General features: G+C 35.6%; 1 protein-coding gene across 1 annotated transcript in view; it reads left to right on the forward strand.

Annotated features, from left to right (window-relative positions):
- CLPX (caseinolytic mitochondrial matrix peptidase chaperone subunit) overlaps positions 1 to 26,391 on the forward strand; it is a 61,115-nt gene extending 34,724 nt beyond the window's left edge. Inside the window, exons 5-14 of the mRNA XM_006831531.1 lie at positions 2,283 to 2,442; positions 5,338 to 5,379; positions 8,742 to 8,918; positions 9,358 to 9,522; positions 10,416 to 10,504; positions 11,690 to 11,854; positions 20,296 to 20,595; positions 23,734 to 23,826; positions 25,087 to 25,193; positions 25,931 to 26,391. Of these exons, the coding sequence (XP_006831594.1) occupies positions 2,283 to 2,442; positions 5,338 to 5,379; positions 8,742 to 8,918; positions 9,358 to 9,522; positions 10,416 to 10,504; positions 11,690 to 11,854; positions 20,296 to 20,595; positions 23,734 to 23,826; positions 25,087 to 25,193; positions 25,931 to 26,018 (1,386 nt within the window). The 3' untranslated portion in view covers positions 26,019 to 26,391. The remainder of the gene's footprint in view (positions 1 to 2,282; positions 2,443 to 5,337; positions 5,380 to 8,741; positions 8,919 to 9,357; positions 9,523 to 10,415; positions 10,505 to 11,689; positions 11,855 to 20,295; positions 20,596 to 23,733; positions 23,827 to 25,086; positions 25,194 to 25,930) is intronic.
- The last annotated feature ends 1,126 nt before the right edge of the window (positions 26,392 to 27,517 follow it).

Here is a 27,517-nt window from a genome sequence, read left to right on the forward strand (position 1 = left end):
ATGATCAGCTATGTAAACCTTCACCCAGTTCACAATAAAATGTTAAGTCAATCTAAAAGAATAATATTACGATATAGCATCTATGAATTTATTTTGTAATTTTGGGCAATGGTGTTCTGGTGTGGCGCTGTGGATTAGTGTGCTAGACTACAAAGTTGGTTTGAACCTCAGGGTTGGCGGTACAAGCTCGCTGGTTGCTCCTCGGAAACCCTGTATAAGGTCGCTGTGGGTCAGAACCAACACAATGGCACTTAACAACAATAACAAATAACACCAAATGGCAGTTTTCCCCTTTAAATTAGCCTATTTTGTGGTAAAACTGGCTTCAAGCTTACTGTGTAACAAGTAAATATTTGTGTCCAGGGTGCAAGTGCTCCCCTGTATAGCATTGTTACTTTTGTGTTGTGGCTTCTTTCCAGGTCTCTCATATGGAGTGGGGGCTCAGTGTATGCCCTCTGTCCCCTGACTGTGTGCCTTTTGCTCCAGCCATGTCTAGATGTTTGTGTACTTAGATTATTTCTTACCCTCTTCCTCAGTGTAGCTTTCTTCTTCCATGCTCAAAGTCAAGTACATTTGTCTTTACCTTCAAATGTGCTGTGGCAGATTTATTAATTCATGGATATTACTTATAAGGAATGAAAAATATTTTTAACACCTATAATAAACTCTGTGTCAGCAAAAATGTGACTACGTGTGTTTCTCGTGTAAAAACAAGTATTGTAATAAATAATGGAAAATGTAGCCATTAAGGTTCATATTATCTATTAATTTTTATAGGCATTAGACTTATGAGTTGAAGTTCTAGAAAATTATTTTCAAGAGTTAGTAAATATTCATAGTTCATTTCTATTCACGAAAAGCTGAAGAGATTTGCCCCAGATTTCAAACTCTTGGCAAGTTTGAAGTATGACATAGAGCTTTAGTTTAGACTAAAGCTTTTAGATTGCTATGTAACTGACTGACTAGCTTTAATATTAGTATCTAAGTGAAAAACGAAATGTTAATTTCTGATTATGAAAGTGCACTGATACTGGTAGTATAATGGCTTTTGACTGTATGATTCTTTTTTCTAAACTGTAATTTATAATATATTATTTTGTATTATGTGATTGAGAGAGGTGTACACAAGTTTTAAGTTAATAATTTATTAACAAGTAATGCCTTTAACTCATGATGGTATGTGTAGCTAGCTAATCTAAGTGACTTTAATACTACTAACTTCTTAAAAAAATTAATATTAAAAAATAAATAAAAATAAACCTGCTATAACCCTAAAAATTAGACCAAACCTTACTCCTAGCCCTAGTCTAACCCTTACCCCAACACTAACCCTAGTTCTAACTATAACTTTAACAGTACACGAAGTCCTGGGTCAGCCTAGATCTAGCCATAGTCGTAACCCTAACCCTCAATCCTCACCTACCCATGCCCCCCCAAATAAGAAAGAAAAAAAATGTAAGCTCAATAGCAATATTTATAGACTAGGAATAATATCAGTAGCACATGGAGATAGTTTGTTAAACTAGAGAACATAGGAATTGTTTTTTGTTCACAGTATAAACTCTAAATGGTCTTTGAATCATTGCTATATAATATATCATACCCATGGCATTTTGCTTTTAATGAATATCTGTAGTCAAATTTAAAACTGTAGGCAAATATGCTCAATATTTAACTTTTAAATGTGTGTTTTTGTGCTAACTACCTGCCTACTGGATGGAGTCCTGGTGTGGCTCTGTGGGTTAATGCACCAGACTGCAAAGCCATTTGAACTACAACATTGGTGGTTCAAGCTCACCAGCTGTTCCTCAGAACTCCTGTACAGGGTCGCTATGGGTCGGAACCTGACTTGACAGCACTTAACAACTATACCAACCTGCCTACCGGAGTCCTAGTGTGGCACTGTGGAATAAGCACTGGACTGCTAACCATAATCTGAGCATTACACACCCAGTAGCTGCTTCTTGGAAGCCCTATACAGGGTCTTTATGAGTTGGCACCAACTCGAAGGCACTTAACAGCAACAGCTATCTACTGCCACTGAGTCGAATCTGACTTACAGTGACCCTTTAGGGTAGAGCAGTACTGCCCCTTTGGGTTTCTGAGACTGTAAATCTTTTTACAGGAGGAAATCAGCTTCATTTTTTCTCTCACAGAGCAACTGGTGGGTTCAAATCGCTGACCCTTTGATGAGCAACCCAATGTGTAACCCACTACAGCACCAGTGTTCCTTTGTTTTTATGCTAACTCATAGTGAATTAATCATACCTATCATTTTTCAGATTTACAACTACCTCGACAAGTATGTTGTTGGTCAGTCTTTTGCTAAGAAGGTGCTTTCAGTTGCTGTGTACAATCACTATAAGAGAATATATAATAATATCCCAGCTAATCTGAGACAACAAGCAGAGGTTGAGAAGCAGACATCGTTAACACCTAGAGGTTAGTATTTTTGAGACTTAACCAAAACAGAGATTACTTTGCATAGAGGTAATCTTTATTTGTAACTCTTTGCTTGGTCTTAGAATGTACAGTGTTTTTCAAGTTGGATGTCATTTTCCTATAGTGGGTTATGTAAACGTTTTGGTTGGTTGCCAATAGCATTTTTCTAAAAAGTATAATAGGTGAGAATAGACAATTTCAGATGAATTAATTTGTAGTTAAGGTAAGTGTTCTTGAAACTTTTGTTTTCACTTATAGAGTGTCTCAAAAAATATTTGACAGCCACTGGGGGAGAGATTGAGAGGTCATTGTTGACCATGATTGGATGACAACAATGCACTATACTACTCGTAAGTTTTTCTCTTTTGGGTTTAGGATACAGAATTTCATTTGCCCAAGTTGGAGAGATATGGAGATAGTAACTGTTGTACAGTATATCCATCACTCTTTGTGAACCCAGCTGTAGAGTCTAAGGATAATGGTAAATTTCTATAAATAATAGATTCTGAACCACTAGTATACTTCATAATCTCAACTTGATATAGACAATAATGTGTATTAGTAGAATGATCTTATAAAAAATAATATAAATACACTAAGATAGAGATATTTAAGGTTTTATTTTGGTGATTAAAGAACTCTGATTTAGACTTATAATTGATCATTTTAGATACTTTTAACTATCACTTTATTACTTGAGAGAGTTCTGCTAAATGCTTGCAGCTTAATTAACTAAGTTAATAAAAATACGTCCTGGTGTGGCGCTATGGGTTAATGCACTAGACTGCAAAGTAGCTTTAAACGCAAGGTCTGTGGTTCAAGCTCACCAACTACTCCTCGGAAACCCTATACACCTATACAGGGTCACTATGGGTCGGAACCGACTCAAAGACACTTAGCAACATCACCACAACACCTATTGATTACTTTCAGTAACTACTTAAATATATAGCTGATTTCAATGAAAACACTTGTCAAACTACTTCAAAACAGCTATATAGCAGTACCGATTGTTTTTTGAAAATATAAATCATAACAAATGGGAGATTTGGAACCTTGCTTGAAGGTTCAGTTAGCGCTATCTATAATTGTCAATACAATAGAATTCCTAAAATACCGAACAATATAGTAATGTCATATGAAAGTAAGATTTTGCTGAAGATAATTTAAGAAGGGTTGCAGCAATATATCAATATGGAGTTGCCAGAAATTCAGTCTGAATTCAGAAGAGGATATGGACTGAGGAATATCCTAACTATTATTAGGTGGATGTTGGCTAAAAGCAGAGAATACCACAAAGATGTTTACCTGTGTTGTATTGACTCTAAAGACATTTGACTATGTGGATCATAACAAACTATGGGTAACATTGCAAAGAACAGTTAATTATGCTCATTTGAAAACATATACATACATAGACAAGAGGCAGTCAACCAAACAAGCAGGGGATACTGAGAGGTTTCAATTCAGGAAAGCTTGTATCCTCTCATCAATTTGTATGCTGAGCAAATAATCCAATGAATTGGACTACGAAGAACAGCAGCATAAGGATTGAAAGAAGACTCATTAACGACTTGTAATATGCAGATGACAAAACTTTGCTTGCTGAAAGTGAAGAGGACTTGAAACACTTACTGATGAAGATTGAAGACTACAGCCTTCAGTATGGTTTATACATCAATGTAAAGCAAACAGAAATACTCACAACTGGAATAAACACTATCATGAAATATGGAGAAGATTGAAGTTGTCAAGGATTTTATTTCGGATCCACAATCACTGCCAATGGAAGCAGCAATCAAGAACTCACATGACTTATTGCATTGGGTATATCTTCTGCAAAAGAACTCTTTAAAGCATTAAAGAGCAAAGATGTTGCTTTAGGACTAAGATGTGCCTGGCCCAAGTCATGGTCTTTTCAGTCAATTCATATGCATGTGAATGTTGGACAGTGAATAAGGAAAACTAGAGAAGATTGTTGTTGTTAAGTGCCACAGAGTCGGTTCCGACCCATAGTGACCCTGTATAGGGTTTCCGAGGAGAAGCTGGTAAGCTTAAACTGCCGACCTTGCAGTTCAAGTGGCTTTGCAGTCTGGCGCATTAACCCACAGCACCACACCAGGACTCCATCGATACATTTGAATTATGGTGTTGGCAAAGAATATTGAAATTACCATAGACTGCCAAAGAACAAACATCTGTCCTGGAAGAAGTATCCTAAGAAGTAAGGATGGCGAGACTTTATCATTGGACATATTATCAGAAAGGGCCAGTTACTAGAGAAGGATGTTACCCTTGGTTAAGTAAAGGGTCACTAAAGAGCAGAAGCCCTTCGGTGAGATGAACTGACATAGTGACTGCAAAAATGAGCTCAAACAACAATTGTGAAGATGGTGCAGGACCACACGGTGTTGGATATACAGTCACTTTGAGTCTGAATGGACTTGATGGTACCTGACAACAACATAGTTCTAAAAATAGCTCTATCATTTTTCTGGTTCATTCAGTGAACAAAACAGTACTTACAATACTATTCCAGGGGCTGAAAGACAAATGGTTATATGGTATGTATAATGTAAGGGGTTTAATTCTTATTTTATTGAAGATTTAAATTATAACTACTCTCTTCTTAAAATAAATACCAACTTTGTATTGGAAAAAGTGTAACTTTTAGATCCTAGATAGCCATCATTTAGCATTTTGTTTTATTTTTAAATATAGAAATTGTGACACTTATAGGTTCTTTCATAATATGATAAGCTGAAAACTATTATAATGAACACATCCTTTAAATTTGTTTGGAAGAGGGCAAGAAATGGGGTACTCCTTATTTGTTCCTCCAAACTAAACAAGCTTGTTTTATTTTCATGTTGCCATTTTCATCCTCTTTCTTAGAGTTAGAAATCAGAAGACGGGAGGATGAGTACAGATTTACAAGTAAGTGACCTCTTCTTAGGTCCTCCTCTGTAATCATTCTTCCTTTTGAGATTTACCTTAGATAAGTGTGTCAGCAGTAGTGATAGTAGTCATGTATTCCTGTGTATTACCAAAGAAAGATACACATTGTTTAAATGTGCTTGCCATATAAGGTATAACTTTGGGGTCGTTTTTTGTAGTTAATTTGTATAGTTGTATATGTTGGATTATTTCAGCTACTTAATTATATCATTTCTATTACACTGTTTCTTTTTAAAGCATAATTTAGAGAAATATAAAGTATTATATATTGCTTTCCCTCTGTAAATAATTATGTTGTTGTTAAGTGTTCAAACCATGTAAGATAGAAACTATTATTCTCATACCCATTTTACAGGTAAGAAAACTGAAGCACAATGTAAGACACTTCATAACAGCAACATGTATGCACACAATTCCTAGTGTGGCACTGTAGGATAAGCACTGGACTACTAACCACTAGGTCAATGGTTCAAACGCACCAGACATTCTTCAGAAACACTATATGGGGTCGCTGAGTTGGAACCAGCTCAATAGCACTTAACAACAACAAAGGACTAATCATTAGAAAAACATACTTAATTTATCAACACTGCCATGAATTTTATTACATAAAATAGAATTACATCATCCCCAGTTGTCTTAAATTATATGGAAATATGATTATACTGTGCAGAGTAAAATTAAGAAGTATAGTAAATAGAGTAGAATTAGACTACATATAAGAAAGTAAGATCTAAATGATAAACTCTAGGTGCCTTTATAATTTATAAAAAGAATTCAATGTATAGTAAATACTATAAAAGTTAGATGTGATGGCTGCTGAAATCAGTATGAATTAGTAAAGAAAAGGCTATATTGAATATGCTGAAAGAAATAATGTGACACATGTACTGATTTGATATAATGGAAATGTTAACAAGTAACAGTGTTTTAAGAATTTAGGTAAAAAGAATTTGTAAGTATATTGATTGACTTGGAAATGAGTATTTGAAAGCTTAACTATAATTTACTTTTATGTACAGTTTAATCTTTTCCTTCCATTCAAACCCATCAACTACTCTGTGGGAGGAAGCTGAGGCTGTCTGCTCCCATAAAGGTTTCCGGTCTTGGAAACCCAGTGTAAGGGTGTTCTCAGGTGACTCAATGACAGTGGCTTTGTTGCTGGTTTGTTAATGTGGGATTTTCAGTTATAAATTTGGGCATTGGACCAAAATCATATATAGTCAAAATTATTCTTAAAGTCTCTTGGAAATCACATGTTAGAGACCATCACACACTGTTTTAGTGAAACTGATAAACAAACTGGGTTTTCTTTATCATTGGGACATATGTTGTTTCTTACATTAAGGATCAGATAAAATAGCTTGTGTTTAATGACTGTGGTGTACAAATAAGTAAACACTAGAAAAATAGCAATAACAATAGTAAATTCTTCTATAGTACTTGTAAAACAATCTGATGGGCACTGTTCTAAGTGTATGGTATATATTGCTTAATCTTCCCTAAGCCCTGTAAGATAGAAACTACTATTCTCACTGCCATTTTACAGATGGCAAAACTGAAGCCCAGACATTTTAAGTAATTTGCCCAGGGCCACACAGCTAGTGAGCTCTCTGCATCTGACCTCTACTTGAGACTGCTGAATCATAGTCCTTTTCATTGTAGAGAATATGCAGTGTGATAGGACCATAAAACAGAAGAGTCATCTCAGTTGTACTCTAGAGTATTATAAACTCATAAAATAGAATGACAGCCAGAATCCTCGGTATTATTTAAATTCTTTTAAACTTAATCAATGAGTAAGTTAAATAAATGGGTTCCACTGTAGTTAATAATGTCTCTTGTAATTTTTTTCAAATTATTCACCTAAATCATTATTTCCCCTTTAGACAGAGCAAAACTTGAGCCAAGCCTCTTCCTATATTGGCACAATTAATGAACTAGATTATGCTGAAATTAAAATTTTACAGTAACACCTAGTTAAACAACTGAACTGATACAGGAGACTGTACTTTTTTTCTTCTGTGGATTGTAATGAGACATAGTATTGTAAATTATTCACTATTTATTAACCCTCAGGTGTGTCAAGATTTAATTAAATTCAAATTTTTATAGAATACCTATTATTTTTTATAAGTATAATAACCCTTACATTAAATATTATGGTCCTAAGGTAGTCTAAAAGTGACAGCCAGATGGAATAGAACCTTAATCATAGTTATGTCTCTTGTTTAAAATAACAATACATTGGAAAGTACTGATATTCTTGACCCATGTATTAGAAACAATCTATTAATAAATTCAGAGACTGTAAACATGTATTATATGATTATGTTATTGTTAAGTGGTTCTGACTCATGGCAACCTTGTATAGGTTTTCCAAGGAGCAGCTTTAAGTTTGAACTGCCTACCTTGTAGTTCTCAGTTTAGTGCTTATCCTACAGCACCACACCAGGATAGATATCCCAAAAATGCAGAGAACCAGGTACAATTTGGATATTTACAAGTCAGATAATCTGAAAAGACTATTTGGATTCTTTCCCCAAGGCAAGAGAGAACACGAATAAAGATAATTTTTGTTTGAATGCAGTTGATAAACTGATGCTTCACCAGCTGTATCAGAGCGCATTTAGTTAGGTGTTGTGTCTCTGTTAGAGGGACTAGAAAGATCCAGTTGAGATTCTATAAGATCGTAGATTCAGATCGTATTGGGAATAGTCAGATTTACCATATTTGGTTTCTCTGCTAGATTTACAGAATAGAATAATTTTTAGATCTGGAAGGAGAGGTCATCTGTTTCTGTAGTTTCACTTTACAGATAGGAAGTAGGCCAAGGAAAGTTTAGTAGCTTGTCATGGTCCCATAGCTTTGCAGCCACAGAATAGAAAACTCCAGACCAAGTTACCTAATTCTCCATTCAGTACCGCTCTCCCTCTCTCTATACTCTGCTTCTTTGCATTAATTCTGGAGGAATTAGTATATATCTTTGTTAATCTTTTACAGTACCTTCAAATCAATTGTGTTTTATTTTACCCCTTTTCCATCCATGTAATTGAAATGATAAGACAGGTATTACTGCCATTTTATAGACTAGGAAACAGTAACACAAAGGACAATGTAAATAATCTACTTGAAGTTCCTTCTATAATACATAATGGTCATTATGTATTGTACATTTGTCACTAGATAATTTAAGTTTTCCTTTTGCTTTTTAGGTAGGATAGAGGGTCAAAAAATTTAAATTTTCCTAAATGGATGTTTGCTTTTAGAGAGGGTTTTATTGGGAATCTCTTCAAGTGAGTGCAAATGAAGCTCTAGTAATTCTTTTGACATTTTTTCAGAATTGCTTCAGATTGCTGGAATTAGTCCACATGGTAATGCATTAGGGGCATCAATGCAGCAACAGGTAAATCAACAAGTACCTCAGGAAAAACGAGGAGGTGAAGTGTTGGATTCTTCTCATGATGACATAAAACTTGAAAAAAGTAATATTTTGCTGCTTGGACCAACTGGGTCAGGTAAATTAACTTCTTGAAAAAACTTTTTTTTTAGTAGAATGTAAATGACTCTATACCTTGTGTCTTGTGATTGGGGGATTCTGGCTCTTTAGAAGAAAATATGGACAATCTTATGGATATATGAGGGAGCTTCAAAACATTAATGGAAAAATTCTGTTAACGTTTAGTTCCATCTCCAGCTTTTTGAAGCCCCTTGTATTATCAATGTTCCTGCATAAGCTTCAAATGGAATTTGAAGCATTGCTGTTGCTTATCAGACTAATCTTTAAAATATTAACAGAATTTATGAAAATATGTAAACACCAGTATGTCACAATAATAGAGAAAAGATGCAATAGCAATTTTTATATACTGCTGCAAGTCTGTTTTGCATTTTTTGTAGTAAAAATGTGTGCCAACATATTTCTCGTAAACTTTTAGTGATTGTTTGTATTTGTAGGTAAAACTCTGCTGGCGCAAACACTAGCTAAATGTCTGGATGTCCCTTTTGCTATCTGTGACTGTACGACTTTGACTCAGGCTGGCTATGTAGGTGAAGATATTGAATCTGTGATTGCCAAACTGCTCCAAGATGCCAATTATAATGTAGAAAAGGCACAACAAGGTATGTTTTCAGCATAGCTTGTTTGTCCCCAGATACAGTCTGTTGGCAATGTAATTTATTAATAAGAAATATTTATATTGAGATAATACTTTGAGTCAAGGACTAAAATTCTGTAGTTATATAAAAGTACCTCTTAGACATTTTTAACACTCTAAATAAGGGTTACATTTTTTGCCTTATTGTCACTAAGATGACAGCCAGGGTAAAAAGACCAAATGATAATTCCACTGGTTCCTTACTATTGTCACTGTTTTCTCTGCTCTGACTCATTTCCTAGATTGCTGGGGCATGGTGGGGGCAAGGGTAGGCGAGAGCAATATGAGTGTAGAAACAGTTCAGCTTAATGACTACAGGCTGTCATAGCTGCTGCCTCGTCTTTTCACCAGCTCTCATCTGTCCTGTTCACATGAAGAGCTTAACAGCTTTCTACATACATTCCTGTAAGATAAGAATATATGAAAGGCTTCAAAAAGTTCATGGAAAAATGGAATTAAAAGACAGTGGAATTTTTCCACAAACTTTTTGAGCCCCTAAACAGCAACAATATAGGTGAGGAAGAGCAACTTGAAGTTTTGCTAATACCACCATTGCATACACTTCCAGCTTCCACACTATGCCTCAGCTTCCTAGAAGTATGAACCTGGAAATATTGGTAAACTAGGTAACTATTGTCAAATTAGTTATCATTCCCAAATAATACTCTATAAAATATAAAACATTTGCACAAAATAATGAATGGGAGAGATAGTGTGTATTTATAATATCAAATCATTGCATATATTAAGGATGAAGCGTTGAATAACCTTGCTCTCTAGCTACCTAGTCTTTTAAACCTGAGGTTATCTTGTGTATATATTTTTCACATTATAAATAGAATCCTCCTTAAATTATAGGAATTGTCTTTCTGGATGAAGTAGATAAGATTGGCAGTGTGCCAGGCATTCATCAGTTACGGGATGTAGGTGGAGAAGGCGTTCAGCAAGTAAGCAGTTGAATATTTTGTTCAAGCCCACTAAAAGAAAGGGGATACATCATGCTCCCAAATATTGTACGTTTGGTTTCCCATTCAGTTAGATTCTGTTTGGTTTATCCTACCCTGAACTCAATACACCATTTTAATGTAATCCTGATTCTAAGATAAAATTGTTGACTGTTTTAAATATCAAATTACCTTTCTTAGGAAAGTAAAAATAGTTTAATCTTCAAAGGCCCCGTTACATTTCCAGAGGACTCTTGAAAAATGTTCTGGTTCTAAAATTACATGAGTGAATTATATACATGTTTTAATTCCTTCCACTTAATTAAAAGATTAAAAAATAGTGTCTCATTCCTTGGAGAGATATGATTGAAGTCATGGTGATCTACTAGCCAACTTGACCTTTTAATGGAAACCAGTTGTGAGGGTGAGGAAAATTATTTAATGGAAACCAGTTATGAGGGTGAAGAAAATTATTTCAGTTTTCTTGACTGTGAGATGAAGAGTGATATGGTCACACTTATGTATAAATGTGCTGGATAATTTGTTTATAAAGGCATCTAAAAATACAGGCATTCTAAAAGTTTAGTAGTAGGATTAGAATTGAATTTATGTGCAAGACAAATCTTGAACTGTTTTCAAATTTTGAATGTTCCCATCATTGTGGGTACCATTTTATAGAATCATGAAAGAACTGTTTTTTGCTTTTTATCAAGACAAACCTCTCAGGCTTACTGTTTCCTGAATTATAATGCATCAGGAGTCCTATAACCAATGCAAATAAATTTATAGATTCTTGATGTGATAAATAGGGTCCCTGATGATGCAGTGGTTAAAGTGCTTGGCTGCGTACCAAAAGGTCAGCGGTTTGAATCCACTAGCTAATCTGTGGGAGAAAGATGTACACAAGTCTAATTTCTTAAAGATTACAGCCTTGGAATCCCCATAGGGCAGTTCTACGCTCTCTTGCAGTCACTATGAGCCCAAATTGACAGTAACAGGTTTGTTTTTTTTAGTTCATGTGACAAATGCATTATAGCTTCAAGTTAGTTGTGGAAATGTGGGAATTTTCTTTAGTTATGCTTCTTGACCATAGTCATACATTACTTTCCCCATTAAATCCCAGTATTAAAAGTATAATAATTTATGCACTTATATGATGATGTTGTAAATCATTTGTTCTTTATTTAGGGATTATTAAAACTACTTGAAGGTACGATAGTCAATGTTCCAGAAAAGAATTCTCGCAAGCTACGTGGAGAAACAGTACAAGTTGATACAACAAATGTCTTGTTTGTTGCATCTGGTGCTTTCAATGGTTTAGATAGAATTATCAGCAGGAGGAAAAATGAAAAGGTAAGTTTTTCTGAAAGATTATAGTAGGATAGACAACATTTAAATGTACGGAGGTAGTTTCTCTTCTCATGTCTGAATAGCTGCCGGTCGTGGATTTTTAAGAGTTTGCATTTTATTATGGCATACCTGAAATATAAATTTCTAGCATTTTGCTTGGTTGTTTTTTTGTTTTTTTCAGAGTTGGAAATTAGAATGTTTCTAATAAATCTTGTCACTAAGTTCAATTTTATAGTTTATCTAAGGAATTCTTTTTTGAGGTAGCTGCTATATCAGTAAAATGTCTATTCATTCCTGCTGCCTGCTTTACTGGACCCCAAAGAAAGAGGTTGTCTCCATTGTCCCTACTGGTAGAGTCTAGAGTCTACCCTAGATCATTGCTGAAATAAATGGAGACAGTTTAGGGACCAAGAGAAAAGGGGGTCAACCCCCTTGATTTTTACAGGTGTTCCTTAAACATTGATGTTGTTGTGAACTGCCGTTGAGTCAGTTCCAACTCATAGCCACCTTGCATGGGTTTCTGAGGATTGAGTGGCTGGTGAATTTGAACCTCCAACCTTTGTTCAAACAGACCTTGTGATCCAGTGCATCATCTCACAGAACCATACCAATACTGCCAAACATTTTTTAAACCCCAACTTTAACTAGAACTGACTTATCCTGAAGGTCAGTATTTACTTTGGAGTGATTACAGTAAAATATAATGCAAATATAGTAGCAGCAAGCCTAGAACACACTTATTTTTCCTTTTTTTGTGTATTTGGAAAATAACCATACACTAACACTTTTATATATAACATAATATCCTACCTAAGGTGTCATGGTGTGGTACTGTGGGTTAATGCGCTGGACTGCAAAGTTGATTTGAATCTCAAGGTCAAGCTCACCAGCTACTCCTTGGAAATCCTATAAAGGGTCATTATGGGTCAGAACCAAATTGATGGCACTTAACAACAACAGATCCCTACCTAAATGAGTATGTCATAGATTGTTGCTGTTGGATGCCATCAAATCAGTTCTGACTTATAGTGAACTTATTCACAACAAAATGAAGCACTGCCTGGTTCTACACAATCCTCACAATTGTTGTTATGTATGTTGTTATTGTCGCTACCTCTGTGTCCATCTTGTTGAGAGTCTTACCTCTTTTTTGCTGACCCTCCACTTGTCCAAGCATGATGTCCTTTTTCAGGGACTGGTCCTTCCTGATAATGTGTCCAAAGTATGAAGATGAAGTCTTGCCATCCTTGCTTCTAAGGAGCATTCTTGCTGTACTTTTTCCAGTACATAGTACTTTTAAATTCTTCACCAACACCATAATTCAAATGCATTGGTTCTTTTGTGATCTTCCTTATTCATTGTCCAACTTTCACATGCATATGAGGCTGCTGAAAATACCACGGCTTGGATCCAGGCACACCTTAGTCCTCAAAGTGACTTTGCTCTCAAATACTTTAAAGAGGTCTTGTGCAGCAGATTTGACTAATACAATATGTCCTTTGATTTCATGGCTGCTGCTTCCATGAGCTTTGTGGATTCAGGCAAATTGTGAAGTGTTTGACAATATCACTCTTTTCTTCATTTATCACAATGTTGTTTATTGCCCAATTTTGAGGATTTTTTTTTTTTTTTTTTCTTTACATTGAGGTACAATCCATGCTACAGGTTGTGGTCTTTGATCTTCATCAATATTTCAAGTCCTCTTTTCTTCCAGCAAGCAAAGTTGTATCATCTGCATATCCCAGGTTGTTAATGGGTCTTCCTCCAATCCTGATACCAAGTTCTTCATATAACCCAGTTTCTAGGATTAATTGCTCAACATATAGATTGAATAGTATGGTGAAATGATACAATCCAGACACACACCTTTCCTGATTTTAAACCATTCATTATTCCCATGTTCTGTTCAAATGACTGCCTCTTGGCCTATATGTACAGGTTCCTCACAAGGACAATGAAGTGTTTTTGGAGTTCCCATTCTTTGCAGTGTTGTCCATAGTTTGTCATGATCCACACATTCGAATGCCTTTGAATAGTCTGCAAAGCACATGTAAACCTTTCTGGTATATTCTCTGCTTTCATCCAAGATCCTTCTAACGTCAGCAATGATATCCGTCATTCCACGTCCTCTTCTGAATCTACCTTGAATTTCTGGTGACTCTGTCATTGTACTGCTACAACCATTTTTTAATTATCTTCAAAATTTTACTTAAATGTAATATTAATGATATTGTGTGATGATGTCCTCATTCCATTGGATCACTTCTCTTTGAAATGAGCACAAATATGAATCTCTTTCAGTGGGTTGACCAGGTAACTGTCTTCCAAAGTTCTTAGCGTAGATGAGTGGGTTCTTCCAGTGCTGCATCACTTTGTTTGAAGATTTCAATTTGTATTCTGTGAATTCCTGGAGCATTGTTTTTTGCTAGCGCTTTCAGTGCAACATGGACTTTTTCCTCAGTACCATTGGTTCTTGATTATATATGCTCACTCTTAAAATGGTTGAGCATCAACCATTTCTTTTTGTTACAGTGACTTTGTGTATTCCTTCTATTTTCTTTGGATGCTTCCTGCATCATTCGTTTTTTCCCCATAGATCCTTCAGTATTGCAACCTGAGGCTTGAATTTTTTCTTCAGTTATTTCAGCTTGAGAAATGCTGAGCGAGTCCTTCCGTTTTGCCATTCTAACTCTAGGTCTTTGCACATTTCATTGTATTACTTTATTTAGTCTTTTCTAGCTGTCCTTTGAAGTCTTCTGTTCAACTCTCTTTATTCATTATTTCTTTTTGCTTTAGCTTTTCTCCATTAGACATCAAATTTCAAGAGTTTCTTTTGGCAACCATTTTGATGGGTTTTTTTCCCCTTTTTCTGTCGCTTTAGTCATCTTATAGAGATTAAAAACATTCATGTTGCTGTTTTTATCAACCATTATTGAAAGCCAGAGGTATAATATACCTGTATTCCAATCATGTGAAACTGCTAGTAGTCCTGAGTTTTCTTCTTCCTGCCTTTGCTCATGTTGTTCTGTACCTCAATCCAGGTGGCAAATAACCTGTCCATCTTTTAAGACTCAGCCTGTTAGTCATTAGTCATCTCCTCAAAAACTTTCTTGGTCACTTTTCTATTCTCCATCCCTAATAGGGGAACCTTTCCTTCCTTTCTACTTCCTCAGTGCCCTATGCAGTCATCTGTCATTGCAGATATAATACTTTAATGCCCTCATGTTTTCTCCCTCTCAGTAAATTCTTTTACAAGGACTTTAGCAGGCTTGTTAACACAGTGCCTGTCACAATTAAATGTTTAAAATTAATGGGCTTAAGGTATTTTGTTTTTCTAGTACACTAATACGCAGGTACACAGCTTAGGATTAGTGGAATAGGCATTTAAGTGATCTTAGATATCTTGTCATCTTTCGTAAAATTTTGACATGTCATATAAAATCTGTATGACATCAGAATTAAAGTTACTGACAATTGCTTTTATAGTTCTTTTATGTTAACTGAAGCAAGAGTCATATACCGTAGTTACGCAACCTTGTGCAGCAAAGTTAATATTCTTGTATGATGTCAACCTTATGTGTCCTGTCTAAATTATTCTAACATAGATTTATGTGTTGTTGTTAAGTGTTGTCGAATCAGTTCCAACTCATAGCAACCCTGTATAAGGTTTCAAGAAGCAGCTGGTGAGCTTGAACCACTGACCTTATGGTTCAAACCAACCTTGAAGTCCAGCACATTAACCTGCAGTGCAACCTCAAACCATAATTTCAGTAGAATGTTTAGTAGTGACTTGAGACTCTTGTGGATAATTTTCCATAGGTACTATTTCAATATATGGTATTATAAAATTGACTTGTTAATGCCACTGAGTCAGTTCTGATTCATAGCAACCTTGTACAGGGTTTTCAAGGCTTTTTAAATCTCTGTGGTATCAGAAAGCCTCATATTTCTCCTGTGGAGTGGCTGGTGGGCTCAAACTGCCCACTTTGTGGTTCACAGTCTTGTGCTTTATCCTATGGAGCCACCATGCTCCTCTAATTAACATAAACTACAAAAAATTGCTATCTCCATTTTTACTGTTCTTAAACCTTTTATCCACCATTGGTCTGTTGGTTTCTTGTACTCTCATGTCTTGTGTGTTGCTGTGGTACTGGAAGTTATGTCACCAGTATTTAAATCCCAGCAGGGTCACCCACAGAGGACAGCTTTCAGCTGAGCTTCCAGACTAAGACAGGCTAGGAAGAAGGAGGACAGACTACTTCTGAAAATTTAGTCACTGAAAACCTTACGATAGTAGTGTAGCCTTGTCAGATAATAGTGTCAAAAGGTGAGCCCCTCAGATTGGAAGGCACTCAAAATCCAACTGGGGAAGAGCTGCCTCTTCAAAGTAAACCTTGATGATACAAATGAAGTAGAGCTTTCAGGACTTTCATTTGATGATGGGGCGGTGGGGGAACAACTCAAAATGAGGAGAAACAACTACAAACATCTATTAATAATCGGAATATGAAATGTACAAAGTATGAATCTAGGAAAATTGTAAGTTGTCAAAAATGAAATAGAACACACAAAAATCGGTATCTTAGGCACTAATGAGCTACAATGGACAGATATTGGCCATTTTGAATCTGATAATCATGATTTACTGTGCTAGGAACAACAAATTCAGGAGGAGTGACTTAGTATTCATCATCAAGAAGAACATTTCAAGATCTATCTTGAAGTAGAATGCTGTCTGTGATATAATAATTTCATTATGCCTAACAACAACAAACAAGGAAGATAGTTAATACCACTGTTATTCACATTTATACACCAACCACTAAAGCTAGTGATAATAAAATTGAATAATTCTATCAACTTCTTCAGTCTGAAACTGATCAAACATGCAATCAAGATGTATTGATAATTACTGATGATTGGAATGCAAAAGTTGGGAACAGAGAAGGCTTAATAGTTGGAAAATATGGATAGAAATGATGCTGGAGATCACAGATAGAATTTTTCAAGACCAATGACTTACTCACTGAAAATACCATTTTTAAACATCATAAAAGATGACTAATACACATGGACCCAGCCAGATGGAATACACAGGAACCAAATTGACTACATCTGTGGGTAGAGGGTAGACATGTGCTCAATGTCATCATCCAAAACAAGGCCAGGGTCTGACTGTAGAACAGACCATCAGTTAGTTGCTCATATGCAAGGTCAGGCTGAAACTGAAGAAAATTAAAACAAGTCCACTAGAGTCAAAACATGATCTTGAACATATCCTACCTGAATTTAATGATCATTTCTAGAACAGATTTGATGCATTAGACACCAATCACTGAAGACCAGAAGAGCTGTGGGATGACATCAAGAACATTGTACAGGGAAATGGCAAAAGGTCATTAAAAAGACAGGAAAGAAAGACAAAAATGTATGCCAGAAGAGACTCTGAAGCTTGCTATCTATCCAGTATGATGATGCTAAAGGAAATGGAAGAAATGAAGTCCAAGAGCTGAACAGAAATTTTCAAAGGGCAGCTTGAGAAGACAAAGTCAAATATCATAATGAAATGTGCAGAGACCTAAAGTTAGAAAATCAAAAGGGAAGCACATGCTCGGAATTTCTCAGACTGAAAGAACTGAAGAAAAAATCAAGCTTCAATTTGCAATATTGAAGAATTCCATGTGTAAAAAATTGAATGATACAGAAAGCATCAAAAGAAGATAGAAGGAATATTCAGAATCACTGTACCAAAATAAATGGTCAGTGTTCAACCCTTTCAGGAGGTAGCATATGATCAAGAACCAATGGTACTGAAGAAAGAAGTCCAAGCTGCACAGAAGCTATTGGTGAAAAACAAGGCTTTAGAAATTGACAGAATACAAATTGAAATCTTTGAACAAACTGATGTAGCACTGGAGGTGCTCACTCATCTATGCCAAGAAATTTGGAAGACCACTGATTGGAAGACATCCATATTTGTGCCCATTTCAAAGAGAGGTGACCCAATTGAATGTGGAAATAATTGAACAATATCATTAATGTAACATGCAAGTAAAATTTTGCTGAAGATATTTAAAAATGGCTCCAATTATACATTGACAGGGAACTGCCAAAACTCAAACTGGATGTGGAACGAGAGAGATGTCATGGCTGACATCAGATGTATCTTGGCTGAAAGCACAGAATACCAGAAAGATGTTTACTTGCGCTTTATTGAATATGCAAAGGCTTTTGACTGTGTGGATCTATGCAAGCTATGGATAATATTGCGAAGAATGGGTATTCTAGAACATTTAAGTGTGCTCATTAGGAACCTGTACATAAACCACCCCCCAAAAAATGTTCACGAGCAAAGATGTCAGTTTGAAGACTAAGGTTTGCTTGACTAAAGCCACAATATTTTCAATACCCTCAAATGTATGTAAAAGTTGGATAACAAATAAGGATGACCATAAAAGATTTGATTTCTTTTGATTTCTGGAGAATATTCAAAATACCATGGACTGTCATAAGAACAAATAAATAAATATGTGTTGAAAGAACTACAGCCAGAATGTTCCTTAGAAGCAAGAATGGTGAGATTCAGAATGAACCCAGCCCTGGAAAAGGATATCACGTTTGGTTAAGTGGAAGGTCAGCAAAAAAGAGGAAGACCCCAAATGAGATGGATTGGCACAGTGGCGGCAGCAGTAAGTGTAAGGGTAACAATAATTGGGAGGATGGTGCAGGACTGTTTCGTTCTTTTGTTCATAGAGTCGCTATGCATCAGAAGCAACTGTAGAGCAGCTAACAACGCCATCTTTTGGAAACCATACGAGTCTTGATGGACTGGACAAACCATGTAACTTTATAATCTGAGTTTAAGGGACTTCCCTTTATAGTTTTTATGTAATCTGCTTTTACTAGGATTCATTCTTAGAGAGTTCGTTATTAATAGCAATTAGGTTCTCAGTTCTGAAGGCAGACAGACTTGAGTGTGAATCTTGGCCTTGCTACTTACAGCCACCAGATCTTGGTCGAGATTCTGAACTTCTCTGATCTTATTTTCATCATTGGTAAAATGTGAGTGAGAATAAAACCTATTTCACTGAGTAGTTGCAAAGGTCATATGAGATATGCATATAAAGTACTCGGTACAGTACCTGGCATATACTTTTTGTTGTTGAGTGCTGTCAAGTCGGTTCCAACTCACAGTGACCCTGTGTAGTGTCTCTAAGGAGCAGCTAGTGGGTGCCTGATAAAGTCTGCAATAATGTTTATTTATAGTAACTTAAAACTTTAGAATAATTAAGATTCTAGTTAGAAAGTACTACATCTTTTGTAGTACTGATCAGTCAAGATATTTTTCTTTGTGGCCCTTTTATTCTGTAATTCACAGATTACAATTCTAGAATGCATTTTCAATATTCTCATAAGGTTGTAGTGGCTGTTGTTAAGTTGGTTCTGACTCATAGTGACCTGTGTAAGGTTTCCAAGGAGCGACTGGTAGGTTTGAACCAATGACTTTGTGGTCAGCAGCCCAGCGCATATCTTAGCACACCAGGACTTCATTGGCATAAGGTAGAAAACTCACATGACATGTTTGTAACAGTTTGAGATAACGATTGACCTTTTAAAATATTCTTTTATAGTGTTATATCTTGACTAATGACCTATAGATTGGGTGTGGTTTTTTTTAAGTTTTTATTGTGAATTTATAGATTGGGTTTTAAAAGTACATTTTTATTTCTGTAGCTTACAGAAATGCATGTGTGGCCAGGGCTTTTTCCTCAAAAGTATTTTGGTAATAAGGTGAAAACGCTTTAGGATTATATGAATATTTCATGGCATGTGTAAATATATTCATATTCCAAAGTGTAAGTAGTAGAATACAGATTCAAATTGTTGTTTAGTTAATCAAAACAAAAAAACAGTAACAACATAGAAATGAGACTTTGTCTTCTTCATCCTTCATTATTAAGCTATTTTCATTAGTTCAGTTTATGAATTAAATGTTCTTCTGTCTTTTGTCCTTTAAACACTTTCCTTGTCTTACGAAGAAGCCTTATTAGTATATATTTTGTTTCTAAACTACAATTCCTTTTGTCTTTTGAATTGCTAATTACTGTTCTTCTTTGCATGAGCCAACAGTTGGAAATGACTTTTCTAGTATGTTTCTTCAGCTGAGAGTTAATGTAATTAATTTATATAAAGTAGGATCATCCTGTTTGTAGTCATCATTCAACCTACTATGTAATTTTCTTTTTTTTTTTTTTAATCTCTAAAGTTACTTAGCAACAAAAATTTTTTTCTGACCTCATTACAGAGCATCTAAAACTGTATCTTATCTAAATATGCTTTACTACAGAATTTATGTTTTGTTTGTATGTTATGTGCATTTTATACCGTATTTGAATACTTACTTGACCTGCAACTTCATTATAATATGAATGTTTCTTTGACAGTATCTTGGATTTGGAACACCATCTAATTTAGGAAAAGGCAGAAGGGCTGCAGCTGCTGCAGATCTTGCCAATCGAAGTGGGGAATCAAATACTCACCAAGACATTGAAGAAAAAGATCGATTGTTACGTCATGTGGAAGCCAGAGATCTCATTGAATTTGGCATGATTCCTGAGTTTGTGGGACGGTTACCTGTGGTAGTTCCTTTGCATAGCTTAGATGAGAAAACACTTGTACAAATACTAACTGAGCCACGTAATGCTGTCATTCCTCAATACCAGGCCTTATTCAGCATGGATAAGGTTAGACTTTATATTTGTCATACTTTATTAATATATGTTTTTCGTGCTATTTGAATTTTGCGTAACTTGTTTTTAAGTACCGTGGAGTCAGTTCCAACTCATAGTGTCCCTGCACAGGGTTTCTGAGGCTGTAAATCTTTACAGGAGCAGAAAGCCTCATATTTCCCTTACAGTACGGCTGGTAGTTTCAAACTGCCGACCTTGAGGTTATCATCCCAATTCGTAACCATGACACTCCCAGAGCTCCTTTTGCATAACTTAGCCTAATATAAAAAGAAAAAAAAAAAAAAATCTTGTTCATCTGGAATAATTACCATATTAAATTACTGTTGAGTTGGTTCCGACTCATAATGGACCCTGTATAGGGTTTCTAAAGCTGTAAATCTTTGTGGGGGCAGAAAGCCTCATCTTTCTGCCATGGAGCTGCTGGTGTGCTCAAATTGCTGACCATGCGGTTCGCAGTACAGTGCTTATTCTATAGAGCCTCCACTCTCCCTGAAATACCAGCCTGCTCCTCATTCAGTTATAGACATTAAACATTTTGGAGTTGCCGTCATTTCTAAGTCCAAAGATATACTGTTGTTGTTGTTAAGTGCCGTTGAGTTGGTTCCGACTCATAGTGACCCTGCACAGCATTTCTGAGGCTGTAAATCTTTATGGGAGCAGAAAGCCTCATCATTTTCCCGCAGAACCCCTGGTAGTTTCGAACCGCTACACTACCAGAGAGATTTGTAACCACTACACTACCAGAGAGATATATTGTTGTTGTTAAGTGCTGTCGAGTCGGTTCCGACCCATAGCGACCCTGTACAGGGTTTCCGCGGGTGTAAATCTTTACGGGAGTAGAAAGCCTCATCTTTCTCCCGCGGAGCGGCTGGTAGTTTCGAACCGCTGACCTTAAGGTTCGCAGCCCGATTCGTAACCACTACGCTACCAGAGCTCCCTAGAGAGATATATTGTTGTTGTTGTTATGTGCCATCGAGTCTGTTCTCACCCATAGCGACCCTGTATAGGGTTTCCGAGGGTGTAAATCTTTATGGGAGTAGAAAGCCTCATCTTTCTCCCGTGGAGCAGCTGGTAGTTTCAAACCACTGACCTTAAGGTTCGCAGCCCGATTCGTAACCACTACGCTACCAGTGCTGCCTTAGAGAGATATATTAGAGGGCTTAAAAAAACTTGTGTAAAATTCTGTTGTCTTTCAATTCCATTTTACCACAAACTTTTTGGAAGTCCCCTCAGGTGTGTGTGTAAAGAGAGCAAAAGACATAAATGATGCCAGAGAAGGGGGAAAAAAAATAACCCCTTCAAGACAGACACTAGGATTGTCTTAAAAGCTTATGTTGTGACATGCTGAATGTTATACATTCATCTAAGTAAAGTTTTATTAGCTTTTACATCTACTTCTCTGCACCCAGACACCTGCAAATCACTCTAGCCCACACATTTATTGATCAGATAGCAAATGTTTTAGGTTTGATGAACTGATCTCTAAGTATCAGTCATCTTCTCTCTATTGCTTCTGCCATTGCCTCAAGTCAGTCCTTTACATTGACCTGTGCATTTGATTCCTAATTGGTCTCCCTGTCTCAGATCTACTTCTGACCACCACCGACAAAACATCAGTCTTCCACTTTATTTCCAATATGGATCATTTAAACATCACTGGGCATTATGCCCTGAAAATAAATGCTAATTTCTTAATAAATATGTGCTGAATGAAAAACAAAAAGGTAGTTCTAATTAATATTCCTTTGCTTAAAATCCTTCAGTGATCCCTAGTCTTACTAGTCTTACTTAGATGCCTCTACTTGGTACTCCCTAGCACCATGTGCAGACACTGTGCTGTAAATACTAGTTTGTTAACTTGAAGGCAAAGATGGTACTTAATTCATCATCCAGCCCCAAATATATGTGCACATTGTTGTGTCAAGTGCCGTCAAGTCGATTCCAATTCATAGAGACCTGGCATAGGGTTTCCAAGGAGCAACTGGTGAGTTTGACCCGCTGACTTTGCTGTTCAAACCGACCTTGCAGTCCAGCACATTATCCTGCAGTGTCAGTCCAGGACTCCATAGCACATTTTGTTATTAAGTGCTGTCAAGTCGGTTTCGATCCATAGTGATCCTATATGGGGTTTCTGAGGAGCAGCTGGTGAGCTTGAACTGCCAACCTTGCTTTGCATTCCGGCGCATTAACCCACAGTGCCACACCAGGACTCCCCCATAAGCACATTAGTGTCTCAATAAATGTTGAATCAAATCCTGGAAAATCATTGTTAATACGGAAATCTCTTCAAGAGCTAAGAACAAATTTATGATTCATAATGCTGATACCTTCATAGATTGATAGATACAAAGTACTTCCTAAAAACAAAGCTATAAAATACCAAGAGAGTTAATTACTTTGTTTAAATTTTACATTTTCTGGGGGCAGAAGTTTATAACAAAAGTTACTCGTAACAGGGTATTGTGAACTGTGGTGTTCCAAAGCATTTTGATATGTATGTATTTAATCTCAATAATTTGAAGTCTACTGTTTTTAAAGATTTGTGATTAGTTTAGAGAGATTGTTTAAAGTTTTACTTTTTTTTCTTTTGTAAGTCTCTGAAGTATAGTTATAGAGACCCAATGACGGTTTTCAAGGAGGGAATTAAAAATGCCTGAGTGATCCTCTAGTCTTAATAGAGGTAGGGTCAGCCAAGACATAGATTCTGCTCCTACCTGTGTGTCTTGAGTGTCAGTTTACTTCACTATCTGTCGGTAAATAAGCTCCTTATTTCTTTATCTCTACAATCAGGCCATTGGTCTCTTTCAGTTTTCTGTGACTGTAGGGACTAGTAATGGTGGTAGTCGTGGTAGTGGGTTGTGTGTTGTTGAGTCAGTTCTGGCTCATGGCAGCCCTGTATAGGGTATCCACAGCTGTCCATCTTTACAGGAGCAGAAAGTATCATCTTTCTCCCACAGAAAGGCTGGTAGATTTGTAACTGCTGATCTTGCAATTAGCAACCCAATGCGTAATCACTACACTACCAGGGCACCTAGTAATGGTGGGTATATAGTATTAATAATAAAATACCATATGGTTTTATTAGGAAAATATCAAAGATTAAGTTTTTATTCCTTTTGATTATATTTATAGTGTGAACTGAATGTTACTGAGGATGCTTTGAAAGCTATAGCCAGATTGGCACTAGAACGAAAAACTGGTGCACGAGGTCTTCGTTCCATTATGGTAAGTAGGCATTATTATACAAAAACTTGATTATTTCTTGGCCTAAATTTTAAGACTCTTAAGATTCTGTTTCTCTTTTTATATATAAACAGAAAAATTTTTTGGTTTGGTTGGTTTTGGCTTTGTCATAGTATATTTGTGCTTCTTTCTATAAAAGAAACAAAACTCTAAAATGTTTGCTACTAAAGAATACACACATAATACAAAGAGTGAAATAAGATCAGAATTATAGGAAAATGAACTGTAGGAAATTCTGCATGAGATTTTGACTAAGCTGCAGAGCCCCTTCTCAGACTCTTTGAGAGCCCCCATTTTTTTAGTTTGCCTGAAAGTAAGTTGCAGATACTCTGATGCTTTACTCCTGAATTCTTCAGTATGGTAAAACTCAGTGTTCTTAAGTTTTGTTATAGATCCTAGGGACCCCACCAATATTCTTGCTACTACTTACTGTCTCCCTTATTTTCCATACCCCCAGAATTGGCTGTACAGTGGGTTGATTATTGTTTGCCCACCAGCTCCCAAAGCAAGCGTGTGTTTCCTATTCCCTTTGAAGGATTTCACTGTTAAGTAACACTTTGTTAAGTAAGACTTTTGGTTATAACTACATATCCATCACAGACAGTTTAAGATTATAGTCACTGATGAACTTCAGTGTTACTGGTTAAGGGCAAATGTATAAACATTCAAACAAGAAGAGCAGGTAATACAGTTGATATTTTTAGGAAACTTGAGGTACTCACCCCGTATTTTCCACTGGGTAGAATATAATCCAGCCAATATCTGTAGACAAAGCTAGTGTTCTTTAGTGAACAACTTTAGATCTACTGCAGCACCTGAGACAGATGCTCATTTGAAGTCTTTGAAATTGAAGAGCTTGGCAGAACTGAATTAGAAGTAAACAGTTTCAGAATAAGATTACAAATTGACCTCCTCTGTTAGAGAATAAGCCAGGTAATGCTTCTGACAAACATCTGTATCTAAAAGACTAGCCTTTTGTTGTGTGCATGTTGACCAAACTGGACTGAACCGAACACACATTGATTTCCCTTTAAAAATGACTTGTCTTTCAATTTAGTCCCAAGCTGTTTTAATATGAAGAATATGAAAACTTTTACATTGACTTTTTCAGCATTTAGTTTCTGGTGTATAATAGAGTCTATGTACTTTTTGTTGAGTGAATTGATTCATTTGGTCACCTTTATAAATATTTTTTGTATAACTCTAGTTTTCCATATAATTTATTACTTAATATCTCTTTAGGAAAAGCTGTTACTAGAACCGATGTTTGAAGTCCCTAATTCTGACATTGTATGTGTGGAGGTTGACAAAGAAGTAGTAGAAGGAAAAAAGGACCCAGGATATATCCGGTAAAGTATATTGTCAAGCCAGAATAGATCTGAAATTTAAGATCAACTCCTTATTACTATAGTTTATTGGTCTGTTATAAAAATTATATTAAAATCTTTTGTATTTATAAGGGAAGCAATAATCTCAAATTTTTCATTGGTCTTGAACAACATTACTTAACTTCAAAGAGATATAATCATTAGTGCCATAGATGTATAACTTTAACAGTAATTGTGCTAGTCTGAATCATAATTTTGACCAATTTTAATCCAGTTGGATTTGGTCTGAAGAAATCGGGTTCTCACATAGACATAAACTAAATTCCAAGCAGTGGAATTGAAATAACTGATTTTACTTTAACTCCTGAATAAATGGATTTTTAAGCTTTCACATTTGAAGCCTCAGCTAACCAATTCTGATTTTGTGGCTTTTCTAGCTAGGTGGAGAAATTTGCAATTTTAAGTCTAGAAATCTTGCTTATTCTCAATTTTTCAAAAATTGTCTTTTTGGTGGAAACACAGCAACCCCAGTTCCCCCCCCACCATTTGTAGACATGATGATCAGTGACATTGGTTATACTGTTCATGAGTCAGCATTCTCGGAATTTCTGTTCTAGCTGTTTGACTTCCATTTATTCCTGCCCACAACTTCCTCATCTAGACTTCAAAATAGTTGTTGACCATTTAGTCTTATATAGATACATATTTTTTATCCTCAATTTGTATTTAAAGTAAACACTGATGTTTTTTTATTGTAGGGCTCCAACAAAAGAATCTGAAGAGGAGTATGATTCTGGAGTTGAAGAGGAAGGATGGCCTCGCCAAGCAGATGCTGCAAACAGTTAAATTATCAGACTCCTGTCCTGTATATAACGTTTTTCCTTCTTTTGTTTAGGATCACAAGTTATACAGTCTGACATTAAAGGAATTGGATCTATCTTGGATATCATACATGGTCAGAAGCCTTTAGGATAAGAATCAGATCATGTACTATATTGTAACATCACATTGATTTATACACAGAGGACATTATGTGGACTTCAATGATATAATGTGCAGAGTTAAAAATGTACATTATTTTGGTTCAGTTTTAAACAAATACACTTTAACAAAATTCTTAGGAGTTCTTTTAAGCAACACAGGTGTTGCAATAACTGTGGATTTTACAATAATGTTACTCTACAAATGGGAAAATAAATTCTTTAAAATTGAAGATTGAGGTACCATTCTTTAGTTTAACCTTTTTCCTCCCACATTTTTGACTTGAAAGCACAAGAATTCTATTCATTTAAAAAATTGGTACAGGTAGTTTACAAGTAGTTAAAATTTCATGGAAAATGAGCCCTGAAAACCATATTTTGATAATTTATGTTTAGTTTTATCTGCTAGTGCATGACACTAATTTCCCAGTTAGAACTACAAAAAAGCTTCTTTGCTGCCTTGTCTGATTTATTTGTCACCTTTGATCTATTTTATTTTAGTACCATGAGTTGAGTGAATAGAATTGAAAGAAGTCTGGCTTAAATCTTTAATAAAAAAAACTATACACCTAGTTTTATAAATAGCATGCAATTTCAGTCATAGAAACAGATACGTGCTAAGCTAAATGAAATACCCTAATGTTATGTATTACCTAAAACACTGAGCTAGTATGTATCTGGTTTTTTGTTTTTTTGGTCCTAGATATTTGACTTAATTTTTTGGCTTTATAGAACATTAAAGAAAATCTATATTTTGCTATAAACAAAAGTGAATACGTTCACATTAAAATATGTTATATAACAAAACTAGAAAATGGGTGATTTGGAGATTTAAAGAAAATCTATGTTTTGGTATGTTCACACTAAAATATGTTATATATAGTAAAACTAAATAATAGGGGTGATTTGGGGATTTTAAAATAAAAATTTTATCATTTGATTTCATAAATACTTAAAACGTTTGGGTACCTTAAATTTTTCTTTCTTTAATGTTGATACAACAACCATATTTCTATAGTATTAATTCAGTTCAACATCATTTGAAATTATTTAAATCCAAATACATTTAAATATTTTTGACATGTTTTAGTTTATAGACTCTTGATCTTCCTTACCCCCTTTTTATTAGGAAAAGAACCTTTAGGCTATTAGCAATTTCTAATCCTGTCGATGAAGAGTTGGTCTTTCTATGATGTAATAAAAGGGATATGAGACATCTTTTTATGACTGGGATAAGACCAAAAATGCACTTTGGCAATTAATTAAGCCTGGTTACTGTAGTATGAAATAGAAACAAATACTCTTCATTGTTGTTGTTGTTGTCAAGTGCCATCGATCAATTCCAACTTACAGTGGCCCTACATA

Source organism: Chrysochloris asiatica, unplaced genomic scaffold, assembly GCF_000296735.1.
Source record: "Chrysochloris asiatica unplaced genomic scaffold, ChrAsi1.0 scaffold00004, whole genome shotgun sequence".
Lineage (NCBI taxonomy): Eukaryota > Metazoa > Chordata > Mammalia > Afrosoricida > Chrysochloridae > Chrysochloris > Chrysochloris asiatica.